The following is a 14,963-nucleotide window of genomic DNA, read 5'->3' on the forward strand; positions in this document are numbered from 1 at the left end:
CGGGACCCAATTAGTGTTTAACACACTTTTCTGCTCTTGTTTTACACCAGTTACTAGGTTTATCCTTTTTTTATTACAGGCAACTGACAGGGTACATAGTGGTAGTTGGGAGTCTGGGACTGGAGGGCACAGTCTAGACAGTAGAACCAGGCATTTCAGGATGAGCTGAGGACACACGCACGCACAAGGTGGCAGGAGTTTGGAATGCTCTTCCTCAAATGCCAACTGATGCTGGCTCAATTATTAATTTTAAATCAGAGATGGATAAATCTTTGTTAATCAAAAGGTATTTAGCGATATGTGGCAAAGGACTATGTATGAAGTAGGGCAGATCAGTGCTAATCTAACTGAATGACAGGACAAGCTAGAGGGGCTAAATGGCCTACTCCTGTTCCTGTGTATCCCAATCCAGATCAGGTGACTTTTCCGATTTGAATACTGCCATCCTATGTACACCAAATCTTTCACCTATTTTTAACCTACCCAATTTCTTTATCGCCGCCTCCTTTACTGACATTGATAGCATCCTCTTCTTTAGTGAAGACTGATGCAAAGTGCTCATTCAGTCTTTCAGGCATGCCTGTTGCCTCCTCAAAATTCTCTCAATTTTGGTTTCTAAATTGGCCCAATCCATTCACTATTTATAATGTTTAAAAGGCTTTTGGGTTGTCTTAAAATTGTTTGCTAACATAGTCACATGAACTTTGTCCCACATTTCCTTTTTCTAATATTCTTTGTACATTTTGTATTCAGCTTGGCTCTTTGCAAGATAAAATTGAATGATGAGGCTTGTGTATGTATCTTTGGGCATTCGGCGCTAACTTTGGATAGAGTGCCTTTCTCCTCCCCCCCCCCCCCCAACCACCACCACTCCAAAGTGAGAATCAGTCTCATCTGTACCTCATTTGATGTTTCACCTACTAATGTTGGATTCCAATCCACCTGGGCCTGAACACGTTTCAGCTCACTGAACTTAGCCTTCCTCCAGTTATGTATTTTAAGACCATAATACCACTTGTTCGATTCTGCACTGTCCTTTTCTGTAACTTCTCTGAACATAGTGATAGTGATCAAGGTTTCCCAGTGCTCTCCCAAGATGTTACCAGAAATTGCTGCATCAGATTCATTAACATTTGCGTATTATTGAACCACAATTAAGTCAAGAGTAGATGACTGCACAGGCAGCATGACAGCTACACAGTGTCACCTAGTGGTTGCACAAAAATTAACACAACCAAACCACTTAAATTTAACATACCCTGGAGCAATTCCCCCTCATCAACATAGTCATGAATAGGTTAAATAGCTTTTAACCAAATAAATTTTTCATTCTGTTCTTTTTATTTATATTCATTTACAGGATGTGGGCATCGTTGGTTAGGCCAGCATTTATTGCTCATCCCTAGTTGCCCTTCAGAAGGTGGTAGGGAGTTGCCTTCTTGAACCGATGCAGTCCCAGAGGTGTAGATACACCCACTGTGCTGTTCGGGAGGGATTTCCAGAATTTTTGCCCAGCAACAGTGAAGGAACGGCGCTAAATTTCCAAGTCAGGATGGAGTGACTTGGTGGGGGTCTCCAGGTGGTGGGGTTTCCACCAAAGGAAACCTCACTCTCTGCCGACTTTCAATGGCATCAAACCAACATCAATGAGTGATTCATCTCCTGGTTCTATAAAGTTGCTCCACTGCCTGCAATACTCAAATCAGGTGCGTGATGGGGATAGTCACTCACCTGGATGGCTGCAGCTGCAACACACAAGAAGCTCAACACCATCCAGGACAGCAGAGTCCACTTGATTGTTGCCCCTGCCACTTGGGCTCAATATCCACTCCCTTCATCATCGGTGTACTGGGGCTGGATTATGCACTACCTGCACGATGCAGTGCAGTAACTCATCAAGCTTCTTTCAACAGCACATCCCTGTCCCATAATCGCTATCTGCAAGATGGACAAGAGCACTTTTTGGGGATCTGCAGTTTCCTATTCTACCAGTCCATTGCCTAATACAATGAACGTCCAGTATGTTAAAGCACTGGTTGACAAAGTTTCAAAACAGACTGATACTTTGCTAAAATTCTCACCATGAGGCAGTAATTATGCTTTTGCTGAAAGGTAGACTTACTGCATAGTACTTAAACTGGTGCACAACATGAATGATTGCTTAAACAATCTTAAACTTTTGATTATAATTAGAGTCCCAAAGACACTTACATAATCTCAGTAAGTCTGATGTGCCATGGCAGAAAGCCAAGTGTGCTTTCCACAGGACCAAATTTCAAAACTAGATCCGGGTCAGGTAAACCAAATGCACTTTCTAAACAGGGGAGAAAGCAAACGGTATAAAATACATACACATTTTAAATATACAAGTATCAAATCAAACAAGGTCATTTACAAGAATAGGTTTTTTAACCTGGTGAACGTCAACATAAAAATAACTCTACAGGAGATCAAACTAAACATTAACAGCACAGGACTTGCAGATCTAGTACAAACATACAAGAATGGAATCGTATTGAAACTTTCAAAAGTACAGACAACTGAAAAATACTACAGATTTAACATTTTACAATAATGGCACCGTATCAGCTTTACTGTAAATTTAAAGAGATTGAAAGGAGTATTAGTGCTGTAATTCAGCTATCAAATGCATTTTACCATTATATTCTATTAAATTACTGGTTGTGGCAGATGCTTTGTAGAAATCCCCCCACTTCTCAGCTACATGCTACCACTCAATGACACCAGCCAATACTTTCAAAAGCCACCCAGCTGTACCTCGCCAGCACAATTTTGGACCCCTCCACCCACTAATGGTCAAACCGCTTGACCAACATCTGTACTGAAGGAGTAAGAAATTTCCTCCAACTGAATATTGGCAAGGCTAAAACCACTGCATTAATTCACTGCCACAAAATCTATTCCCCAAGCACGGATCCAATTTCTCTCGATTGGAAAATCCTGAGGCTGAAACAGTGTGCTTGCAATATGTGTGACCCCAAGAAAAGCTGCTGACCACATATCCACTTCAACCCCAAGATTGTCTACTAGCATCTCCGTAACATCCCTGCCTCAAATCATCAGCTGCTGAAACCTTTTCGTGCCTCTAGACTTGACCATTACGACACTCCCCTATTCAGATGCTCAATGGCCATAACTTAAGCTCATCCAAAAATCTGCTGCCCGTATCCTACTAAACACAAACTCTCATTCACCCATCAACCCGCCCGGATCGCTGACCTACATTGACTCCTGGTTTGGCAACACCTTGATTTTAAAGCTTCATCCTGGTTCTCAATTCCTCCACGAACGGTTATCACCTCCAGCCTTCCACCCTCTTGAGATGTTAGCATTCCTCCAATTTTGACCTCTTATGCAATCCTACTTAAAATTGGTCTACAATGCACTCCCTACATTTTCAGCATCTCTTAATATGCTTGTTAAAACCCATCTCTCTGACCAAGCTTTCGATCATCTGTTCGAATATCTCATTAAGTGCCTTGGTGTTCAAAAGTGATAATGCTACTGTGAAACACCCTGGGACATTTTACTACATTAAAAGTTGCTGTATAAATGCCAACTATTGTTGCTGGGGTGTTCTTGTACACCACTAACAAACTACCTGATGGAAAGCAAAGATGTCAGAGCAGGTTAGCTGCGTACTATCTCATGTGGTGCACCGTAAACATTGCAAGGATAGCAAAAATAGGTGACAATATTTAATTTTCGTTTGGAACATCCACTTTCCTTGGATTCAAAAGCATGTTTTTTAAAAAAGCAAATTGTATAGATTCATCCACATAGATAGGTCACCAGGTATGTATATGAAGAAAAAGTTAACTGGTTACAGATTAGATTTTTAAAAACCATTTACAATTTAATTAGGAGAGAAAGAGAGAAAAACCATTTGGCATTGCAACACAACCATGAAGGGGCCAATTACACGAATGCCTACTGTTACAATCCAGTCAGACAAGATCCAAACTGCAACTCTTGGGAAACACAATGAAACCAGAAAACTTTCCTAACCTCCATCCATCGCCATGGTTGCTCTGGGCTATCCACAAACCAACCTCAAGATTATTCCTCATTAACAATTTGTACTTTGATCTGGTGAAGTAAATGGGTTTTTCGCCACTTTCAGGGTTTGCTGAATGTTTTAAAATTAATTGAGCTATAAATCACCAAACTAAAGCATCTTCTGGCTGCCATTATTGCAACGATGGCTGACGTCATGTCTCCACCAAAATGGCACAGATATGTCATGCATTGTTTAAGTTTTTCCACCTGCTGTTTTATCTGATCTTTTTAGCTATTAATCTCTGAAGTGAATATGGTCCAAAGTTTTTAAGGGCAATCAAGGGAACTACTAACACTCCGAAGTGGGTTAATAATTATTTTTATTCAATTAAAATTAAAACAATTAAAAATATAATTTCAATGAAACACACATCTCTAACAGTATCTCAATGTGGCACAAACGAAACCTTAAGAGGTGATTCTGTGTCCATTCTAAGCAAAATTGAATGTTGCATTCCTTCCACTTACCTCTGAGCAAACTGTCCATAATATTCACATTTAGATCAGTGGACCTTCTCTGCTGCTGAGCAACTAACTGACAGTACTTTTGAGCAGCTTTCACTATATCTGCTTTACCATCATCAGGTGAAAGTACTTTCACTGTAGTCGGACAAGATAAAACTAAAATACAAAAGTCAAAGAATTGCAATGTAGGATATCAATAGTATTGCACAAGTCTTAATTTTTTTTTTTTAAATTACAAAACGGTTGAAACCTTGAACAATAGGATGTCAACTTTATCCCAAGATTTGATTTTAAAGTCCAGTTAGTATTTTATTAGCAGCGAACTCCCAAAGAACATTTTTTTCTCCACTTCCACCCTCAAAACAAATGACAAATGGAGTAGCAAGTAGCCTCAAGAGCCTGACATTTAATTAGTGTACCTATAAGGCATCAATACTAAAACAAGATATATATTCTGGATAAAAGTAGGTGCGTATATGTATTTAAAAATTGAACTCTGCAGGGGGGGCCCCATGTGAGTTAACAATCTAACTTTGGTTAATCTATCCAAATTGCTTGATAAGAGGATGAAAAAAGCTCGGAAGATTACTTCTGGCAGTTTCAAGACTTGACCTGTGTAGCATGTTTTTAAGTGAGGATTTGTACAGGAGTGAATCTGCTTCACAACCCTAGTTGCAACAATGCCACATCAGCATGCCTGTCATTTCAAATGTCACAACTAATGCACTGCAAACTGCTATAAAATTAACACTTTCAATGACAAGACAATATTTACAAGACAATATTTACAATGGATAGATCATATGGCATCATACAAATCCAATCATAAAATAACTTCCTATGGCAATGGACTTTAATTCGAGATTTGTGTACAATTTACCTTCCTAGAAAGGATCTCAATCTACAGAAATGCAATTGAAAAAATGCACAAGCTACCCACCTTGTTCAACTTTCTGGTGACTATTTAAAAATTCAGAATATTTTGAACAGTCCAGACCTAGTAATTCTTGCTGTTGTTTTAAGATTTCCTCCATTAATCTGGAGTTATTTCTCTTGAAAATACCTGGAAGACAAATGAAGGGCAGGTTTGCTGGATTATTAAGAACAGTGATTATCATAAGCAAAACAGCAGTCAAAAGAGGTAATAATAAGATTAAAGCAGTCGAGACCAGTCAGTGACTTCATCAAGGTCAGTGAATGGCTTGGCCCACATTTGGGAAATTGGATTTATGGTAGCACATTGCAAGATGAAGTTGGGCAAGGGTCAAAATAAGTTCTTCTGGCATCGACCCAGAATCGTTAGCACTTGTGCTTTTACTAATGTACTCTTTGCTCTAACCGTTATTTCCAGTCCTTTGTTTAGCAGCAATAAACAAATCTGGTAAATCAGTGTCACAGGTATGCACGTTTTTGCCAACTTTGATCAGTCAGATAAGTTGTCCAGCACTTCACAAAGAATTGGTGAATAAAAGCCAACTATGCTCAAGATGTCTTTAGTCTCTAGAGTGCAATGCTGGTAGCTTGGATAAAGGAAGGTTGACTGCATAAATACTTCCTAAAATGATAAGTTGCTCTTACAATTGGAGCGTGTTTGCAGAAAGCTCGAGTAAAAAAGGTAGTTCCCAGCAGGAGAAGCAATTCCAGTTGTGGTGAAAATAGATTAACATGCCACAAAGTGGTGGGGGAGGAGAGAGAGAAAAAAAAAATGTTTGGGCATAAACTAGCTGTTTCTGTGTTAAATTTGAGAACTTCCTGAAATGCCAACAGTGATAGGAGAATTTATTACATTGCCAAATGGGTGAATGGTAGACAAGAATTCCATATCAGATTAATAAAATCATTAATTTTCAGATGATATACTGGCAATTTGAAAGAGCTCAGTACAATCTTCATTCTCATTGTATTGCTGAAATAAAATCCTTTTTGAAACTATTTGTAGCTTCAAGAGATGAAATTTGGGGTTCAAGTGTAAGAAAATGTTTTGATTAGTTTTCAGAATCACAGAAGATACAGATAAGGAAGAATATAGGCCCATTATGTTCATCCATGTCTAACCAAAAAAACTTGCTAATTCGGAACTGGAAATCCATTTAAATATAGCTTTCGAAGCTTGCGAAAAATATATTTCAAAGGTTAATTGGCCCTGTGGCCAGCCACTACTATAAGGAGGATCCTCAAATTCTTTCAGTTCTCGAATTGTGTAGCAGAAAACTATACTCAATTAAACAGTGCCAATTAAAAATTGTTATTTTGTGCAACTGCAGATCCACAGGAAGAACACGGTGGTTCAGGACCTTCACATGCCCGTCTCCCCCCACTTAACTCCCCCCTCCCCCCATACAGTACAACAGCAATTAGAGAAAAATATATTAGAATTCAGTGTTATGTTTTCAAACTTGCATCATTAGTTTCTCTCGCTGTCTAAAATTGAGTCAGGCACAACATGATTGGGTAAATAAGTTCTTATATCCTTTTCAGTGTTGCTCAACATCTCAACTATAAAGCTTTAACCAGCATCAGTCACTGGTGAGTCAACCTCTTCATGTGCAATTCTTACACAATCAAAAAGTAATGGGGAGTAAAACTTGGGTGTGCCAGCCAGTTTAAACTTCAAATAGGTACTGACAACAAATGAGTAAATGTTGAATAACATCAATGTTATTAGAGAGAACGATCCAACATATTTCCGTTCCAGCCACCAAACCTTTTGACCTCCCAAATTGGAACCCCCAAGAAACATTCTTATTGTGTTGAAGAATTAAAGCACAAAAAAGATTATTCCACAACAGGAACATGTTTCTATTTCTTAGATTTGTGCATATTTACTATAATTAAAAATGTTATTTACACACACTCTACACCCTCTCCCTCGAGCTCCCACTCTCCTCGCTCAGGCCTCCTGCGGCTCTAGCCCGTCACTAACGTTTTATCAACTTGGCCAGTATTTCCAACCTCTCCAATCAGAGTTTCTCAGTTCATAGGCTGTGTGCCTATCAATAGCCAATAAAATGAAACAACTACCTTTGATTGGTCAAGCTGGAAGGGCAGGTTTTTAAATTAATTTGCAAGAATCGGTCTGTTTATTTCCTTTGTTCCCATTTATTTCATTAGTTTTGGTCTGTGGATCCATAATCAGGATGTACCTTTAAAGTAGAAGACTCAGTTGAAACAGTCTGCTTGCCGGGACACTGTGTTCCCAGGTTTTGTTTTTGGAGAGAAGAGGCCAGACTCCTCAGCACCAGGTGAATCATAAGAACTGGCTTTGGAGGAAGTTGGTTCGATCGGTTAACTGGCAACTGGTGGGTTGGCCAGGGATAGTTTTCTGCCTGACAACAATCAGTGATGGTTCCTGCGTGATGCTTGCTGAGAAAACTAGGCAGAAGTGTTTAGAGCTCTCCCTCCTGCTTACTGAAGTGAAAGACTGCTTTATTGTTCTGAAGGCAGGGAGTGCCCAGCAAATTATTTGCGGTGAATGTGGAATGATACTGAACCTGCAGAGAAGATAGAAACCACCTCAAGCCTAGAAGGAACTATCAAAACCAAAGCTGAACCACAGAGATACATTAACTTGAAATCATCCAAGTGCAAAGATCTTTATCACTATATTTTCTTTAACCTCCCACCACCCCTTTCCCTTGGGTGTTCTGTGTGCGTGTGCGTGTGCGTGCGTGTTCGTGTGTAGGGAGTGGGGGGGGTAGTTAGGAATGGGGTAATAGATAAGTCAGTTACATTTTCTGTCTATTTAATTATAATACTGTACACAATCTCAGGTTAAAGTTACAAACTTGGTGACTACAGTTTATTAGGGTCAGCCAAGGACATCGGGAATTTTAAATAAAATCAAATTTTACCCATGTTGTGACTCTAGATCAAGTGAGGTCGATGTCGTGACACAAGTAAAAACAGCCGGACTGACCATGGAACCCAGTTTGGGAAACTGCTTTAAATCATTTCACTAACTAAAAGTCCAGACGCCGGAAGACATTCAAGCCATATCGACAGCAAGTAAGCAGCTTTTAATTTCAATGGGCTGCAGATTCCCGAGTAACTATGTTAAACAGTACTAAAAATTACATAACTCTCTGTGGAGTCAGAAATTGCAAAAGCGGGCAGAGAATAAGCAAATTAAAAAACAGGAGAACATAAAAGGGACAGCTGGTTTGTGGTGCAGAACAAGGCCAGCAGCACAGGTTCAATTCCCGTACCAGCTTACCCAAACAGGCACCGGAATGTGGTGACTAGGGACTTTTCACAGTAACTTCATATTTGCGACAATTAAAAAAAAAATAACTAAAAAAAAAAAAGATTGGAGGTCTCGGAGCCACAATCTGCAGATCCTGGGCCTTCCTGAAGGAGCGGACGGGGCGGACACGAGCACGTACGTGGCACGTAATGTTGGGGGCGTTGATGGGCACACAGGGTTCTCGCCAGAAAGCAGAGGGAAAACGAGCCACCGAGGGCGATGGTGATACGGTTTCAGCACTTGGCAGACCGGGAGCAAGTCCTGCGGTGGGCGAAGAAAGAGCGGAGTAGTAAGTGGGAGAATGGCGAGATCGGAATTTACCAAGACCTGGGAGCTGAGCTGGCGAGGAGGCGTGCAGGTTTTAACCAGGCGAAGGCAGTCCTCCACGGTAAAGGGGTGATGTTTGGGCTCCTGCACCCGGCGAGACGGTGGCTAACATACCGGGACAGGCACCGCTATTTTGATACCCCAGAGGAGGCGTGGTCGTTCATCGGGCAGGAGGAGCTGGACATGAACGAAGGGATGCTGCATGGGGGTGAAATGTGCGGGTGGGGAGGGATCGGTGGGAGGACGGCGGGTAAAGCATAAGTTTATGGGCATGTCTGCCCTAGTTTGGTTGGGGGGGGTTCGGTTGTTTGTTTTGCTTGTTTTCCAGGTGTGCGGTGCTAGGGTGTGAAACGCCCAGGACGGGCTGTCCGGTACACGGGGAGGTCTCAGATGGCGCTTGCCCCACTACCCTGTGGGGGAGTAGGGCAGCCTGAAGGAGGCAACGAGTTAAGGGTTGGTATATAGAGGCGGGAGCAGCCAGGGTCAGCATAGGTGAGCTGACTCACGGAAGCACAATGCGGGGGGTGGGGGGGGGGTCCAGAGCTAAGTGGATGCTTGGCAAAGAGGGGGGGGGGGGGGGGGAAAAGAGAAGAGAAGAGAGAGAAGGAGTGCTGCTTTGCTGACTGAAGGGGAGCCAGGTGAGGGGTATGGATGGAGTCGGGCGAGGGGGCCGCCGGGGGGGGGGGGGGGGGGGGGGGGGGGGAAAGAGGCGGGGGCACGCAGTTGGCCGAAAAAGGGAGATGGCTAGTCGGCGGGATGGGGGGGGGGTTACCGCCCCCCATCCCCCCGACCAGGCTGATCACGTGGAACGTGAATGGCCTGAATGGGCCGGTCAAGCGTGTTCTTGCATTTAATGGGGCTGAAGGCGGACATGGCCATGTTGCAAGAGACGCACTTAAAGCTCGCGGACCAGATGAGGCTAAGGAAAGGGTGGGTGGGACAGGTGTTTCACTTGTGGTTAGACTCAAAGATCAGAGGAGTGGCTATTTTGGTCAGTAAACAAGTGGCATTTGAGGCAGGGAGCATCGTGGCAGTTAAGGGGGGCAGGTATACAATGATGAGTGGCAAGCTGCAGGGGGCCCAGGTGGTGTTAGTGAATGTATATGCCCCGAACTGGGACGATGCGGACTTTGAGGCGCGTGTTGGGTAGGATCCCAGACTTGGAGATAAGTCACCTGATTATGGGAGGGGACTTTAATACGGTCTTGGATCCAAGCTTGGATCGTTCCAAGTCCAGAACGGGAAAGAGGCCAGCGGCGGCCAGGGCCTTATGGGAGTTCATGGGCCAGATGGGGGGAGTGGACCCCTGGAGGTTTATGCGGCCAAGGACGAAGGAGTTTTCCTTTTTCTCCCATGTTCATAGAGTCTATTCGCGAATAGACTTCTGTGTGTTGAGTAGGGCGTTAATTCAGAGGGTGGAGGGGGTAGAATACTCGGCCATTGCAGTTTTGGCCCATGCCCCGCACTGGGTGGACCTGCGACTGGGGGCAGAACAGGGTCAGCGCCCTCTCTGGTGGCTGGATATGGGGCTGCCGGCGGACGACGAGATGTGCGGGCGGATAAGGAGGAGTATTGAGAATTATGTGGGAGCGAATGGCAGGAGAGGTGACGGTGAGAGTGGTTTGGGAGGCTCTGAAGGCAGTCATTAGGGAAGAGGTAATCTCCATTAGGCCCCATAGAGAGAAGGAGAGGAGGTGGCAAGAGATTGGGGGAGTGCAGGATAGGGAAGGCAACATGGTGCTGAGCCCAGAGAGGGTCAATTAAGTCTTCAGGGAGTTCTATGGAAGGTTATACAAGTCGGAACCCCCCGGAGAGGGGGGAAGGGATGAGGCGGTCCATGGACTGGTTGAGGTTCCCAAGGGTGGAGGCAGAGCAGGTGCAGGGAATGGGGGCCCCGATTGGGTTGGAGGAGGTAGTCAGGGGGCTGGCAGGCATGCAGACGGGTAAGGCCCCAGGCCCAGACGGCTTCCACGTAGAATTTTACAAGAAGTTCTTGGAGCTGTTGAGCCCGCTCCGGATGTGAACGTTCAATGAGGCAAAGGAGAAGGGGATCCTCCCTCCGACAATGTCGCAGGCATTGATCTCACTTATCCTGAAGAAGGAGAAGGATTCGCTTCAGTGTGGGTCCTACAGGCCGATATCACTCCTGAACGTGGATGCCAAGCTGTTGCCAATCATTCTGGCCACCAGAATAGAGGACTGTGTCCCGGGAGTGATTGGGGAGGACCAGACGGGTTTTGTTAAGGGCAGGCAGCTGAACACGAATGTGAGGAGGCTCCTGAATATTATCATGATGTCCTCGGGGGGGCTGCGATGGACGCGGAGAAGGCCTTTGACAGGGTGGAGTGGGAGTATCTGTGGGAGGCACTAGGCAGGTTTGGATTTGGGGAGGGATTTATAGGGTGGGTCAAGATGTTGTATCAGGCCCCTGTAGCGAGTGTGTCCACAAACCGGCTAAGGTCGGAATATTTCAGGCTGCATCAGGGGACGAGACAGGGGTGTCCCCTGTCCCCGTTGCTGTTTGCCCTGGCAATCGAGCCATTGGTCATTGCGCTCAGGACTTCGGGGGATTGGAGGGGACTGGTGCGCGGAAGGGAGGAGCACCAGGTCTCCCTCTACGCGGATGACCTGCTGTTGTATATTTTGGACCCGTTCGAGGGGATGGGGGAGGTCATGCAGATCCTGGGTGACTTCGGGAGGTTCTCGGGGTAGAAGTTGAACGTGGGGAAGTGTGAGCTGTTCGTGGTCCACAGTAGGGGCCAGGAGGAGAGACTGAGGGAGCTCCCGCTCAGGATAGTGGAGAGGAGCTTTCGTTACTTGGGGATACAAGTGGCCAGGAACCGGGATGCCCTGCACAGGCTGAACTTAACCCAGCTAGTGGAGCAGATGGAGGGAGAGTTTAAAAGGTGGGATATGCTCCCGCTTTCCTTGGCAGGACGGGTGCAGACTGTGAAGATGGTTCGTCCCAGGTTCCCCTTAGTGTTTCAGTGCCTCCCCATTTTCATCCCCAAGTCCTTTTTCAAGCGGGTGAATAGGATTGTCACGGGATTTGTGTGGGCGAGTAAAACCCCGCGAGTAAAAAGGGTATTCTTAAGCGTGGGGGGGGGGGGGCACTGAGGATCTGGGGGCAGTGGAGGAGACACAGGGGGAGGAGGGGGCCTCGGTGTGGACCCCCGAATCGGAATAACCACAGATTTGCTCCGGGTAGGTTGGATGGGGGAATACATTACCCTCTCCTCAACAACTGTGCCTCAACCACCCTATTCTTTTCTTTCATTGACATTCCCAAGCAGCAAGAAAATGCTTCTGCAGTAATTTCCAGAATTAGGATTTTTAAAAACTTGTCTTACGAACAAGCTGAGAGCACTCTTCTTTCAAATGTCTCGGGCTTGTATAGCTTTCCAGCCATGGGTTACGTCCAAGCATATTAATCTGTGTCCTCTGGCAACACCAGTTGACTCCCTTCCAATTTCATGCCTCCTTATTGTACAGTACCGAGATATTATACAGTAGCACGATCAAGAATATTAGATAAATCTACAAGTGTATACCCGTGTCCTCTGTGCACAACACAATCAGTAATTGAGAATAATGCCTTTTCACAATAGCACATTCTGTCCCAGATGGCTGCAAGGTTCACAAAGTACGTACCTTCATAGGTCACTTCACTCCAGATGCAAGGTCATCGCGTTCCAAATCATAGAATTTACAGTGCAGAAGGAGGCCCGAGTCTGCACCGACCCTTGGGAAGAACACCCTACTTAAGCTCCACACCTCCACCCTATCCCCGTAACCCCACCTAATGCAATACTAAATCCACAGGTGAAGTTTTGTTGAAACAAACGTCCCACCATCCACCATTATGTATAAAACTTGTGACCAGTTAATTAATAGCCATGAAATCAAAATCTAACAAACATCATACAAGCACCACAGGTTAGATGATCAAATGTGCTATTTAACGTGTCAGGATAATTACTTTACAGGTCAGAGTCTTGCTCTCTAACAGCTTCAATCTCTTATACTTCTTGCTGCCTTCAACATAGCTCACCTGAAAAGAAAATGCAACATACCTTTTGGGGCGGCACGATGGCCTCACAGCGTCAGGGACCTGGGCTCAATTTGGCATTGGGTCAGTGTGTGTGTGTGTGTGTGTGTGTGTGTGTGTGTGTGTGTGTGTGTGTGGAGTTTGTACATTCTCCCAGTGTCTGCATGGGTTTCCTCCCACAGTCCAAGATGTGCGGGTTAGTTGGATTGGCAGATCGGATTTGGGGTGCTATACCTGGCCTGTGGGTGACTTTTGAAGGCCGCGAGTACTATTTTAAAATGCCAGAGGAGGCCAATGACTTTTTTTTTTTTTTTTTTTTTTTTTTTTTGAGTACCCAATAATTATTTTTTCCAATTAAGGGGCAATTTAGCGTGGCCAATCCACCTAACCGGCACATCTTTGGGTTGTGGGGGTGAAACCCACGCAGACACGGGGAGAATGTGCAAACTCCACACGGACAGTTACCCAAGGCCGGGTTTCGAACCCGGGTCCTCAGCACCATAATCCCAGTGCTATCCACTGTGCCACCCGGCTAACGACTTTATTAAAGAGTATAAATTGGGGGACAGCTGACGAGGAACGGAGGAGTTGGCACAGCAGGTAGTGTGGGGGTCGGATGGGGTGCTTTTCTTTCTTCTCGGGTGGGGGAATTTCATTGTGGTGACTATTTGTTAAGGGATAATAAGTTTGTAAGGGGCAACTCCCCCCCCCCCCCACCCCTCCCCTCCGCCGCCTAGGGTGGTGTTTATTGTTTGGAGGAGGTGACCTGTGCTTTTGGATAAGTCTTTGTTTGGGTGAGGGAGGGTTGGTCCACAAGGAGCCACTTACACAGATCAAGGAGGAAAGGGGTGGGGTGGGGGAAAGTGGGTGGAGGGTAGATCCAAGGAGCCTTCCGGCAGGAGCTGCCACGCAGGCAGGGAATGTTGCTGAACGGAAGTGAAGTGGAGGAGATAGCCAGTGAGGGTTGGCCAAGGGAGGTGCAACGTGGCAGGGTTGGAGGAGAAGCGTGCTCATGGGAGGAGAAGGGGACCATCTTGGATGGGCCTGGTTTAGGATAAAATTACAGGGGAGGGTGGCAGACAGTCGAGGGGGATGGAGGTGCAAGCCTCCGGTAAGGCTCATAACGTGGCGGGTGCTGAACGGGCCTGTGAAGAGACTGCAAGTCTTTGTGCACCTGAGAAGTTTGAAGGCGGAGGTGGTTTTTCGGCAGGAGCCGCCTGGGTGTCAGGTATTTCACTCAGGGTTCAAAATCACCCGGGTGGGAGATAGGTGATAGTGAGCGTGTGTTGGGAGCGGACACCGGTTGTGTGGGTGAACGTATATGCACCGAATTGAGACAATGTGAGGGTCCATGGCGGAACTGCTGGGAGAAATCCCAGACTTGGCCACACATCAGTTGACTATGGAAGGAGACTTTAATTGTTTGCTGGAGCTAAGCATGGACAGGTTGAGCCCCAAGTCAATGGGAAGGCTGCGGATGGTGAAGGAGCTGGGAGGATTTATGGAAAGGAGGAGTATGGTGGACCCGTGGAGGTTTAAGAACCCGAAGGAGGGGGGGGGGGGGGGGGGGGGGGGGGTACGGTACGCCTTCTTCTCACACGTGTACAAAAGGTATAGTCCAGAATTGATGCTTGTGGTGAGCCGGGAGGTGTTGGCGGGGGCAGAGTACATGGGGATAGTAATCTCGGACGTGCACTAGCTGGAGGTCTGACTTAGCTTGGGGCGGGAGCAGGGGCCGGGCTGGAGGTTAGACTCAGGACTGTTTGCAGATAGGGAGTTCTGCAATAGGGTATGGTCGGT

The 14,963-nt window shown here is 45.6% G+C and overlaps 1 protein-coding gene across 3 annotated transcripts in view; it reads right to left on the reverse strand.

Annotated features, from left to right (window-relative positions):
• nus1 (NUS1 dehydrodolichyl diphosphate synthase subunit) overlaps nucleotides 1–14,963 on the reverse strand; it is a 42,222-nt gene that overhangs the window by 15,152 nt on the left and 12,107 nt on the right. For 2 of the 3 annotated variants that reach the window (XM_072499395.1, XM_072499394.1), the window contains exons 2-4: nucleotides 5,486–5,608; nucleotides 4,549–4,701; nucleotides 2,212–2,314 (exon numbers count right to left, since the gene is read on the reverse strand). In XM_072499395.1, the coding sequence (XP_072355496.1) occupies nucleotides 2,212–2,314; nucleotides 4,549–4,701; nucleotides 5,486–5,608 (379 nt within the window). Of the gene's footprint in view, nucleotides 1–1,768; nucleotides 1,939–2,211; nucleotides 2,315–4,548; nucleotides 4,702–5,485; nucleotides 5,609–14,963 lie in introns of those variants that run through there. The other variant, XM_072499396.1, reaches the window with a different exon arrangement.

This window comes from Scyliorhinus torazame, chromosome 4 (assembly GCF_047496885.1).
Source record: "Scyliorhinus torazame isolate Kashiwa2021f chromosome 4, sScyTor2.1, whole genome shotgun sequence".
NCBI classification, from domain to species: Eukaryota; Metazoa; Chordata; class Chondrichthyes; order Carcharhiniformes; family Scyliorhinidae; genus Scyliorhinus; species Scyliorhinus torazame.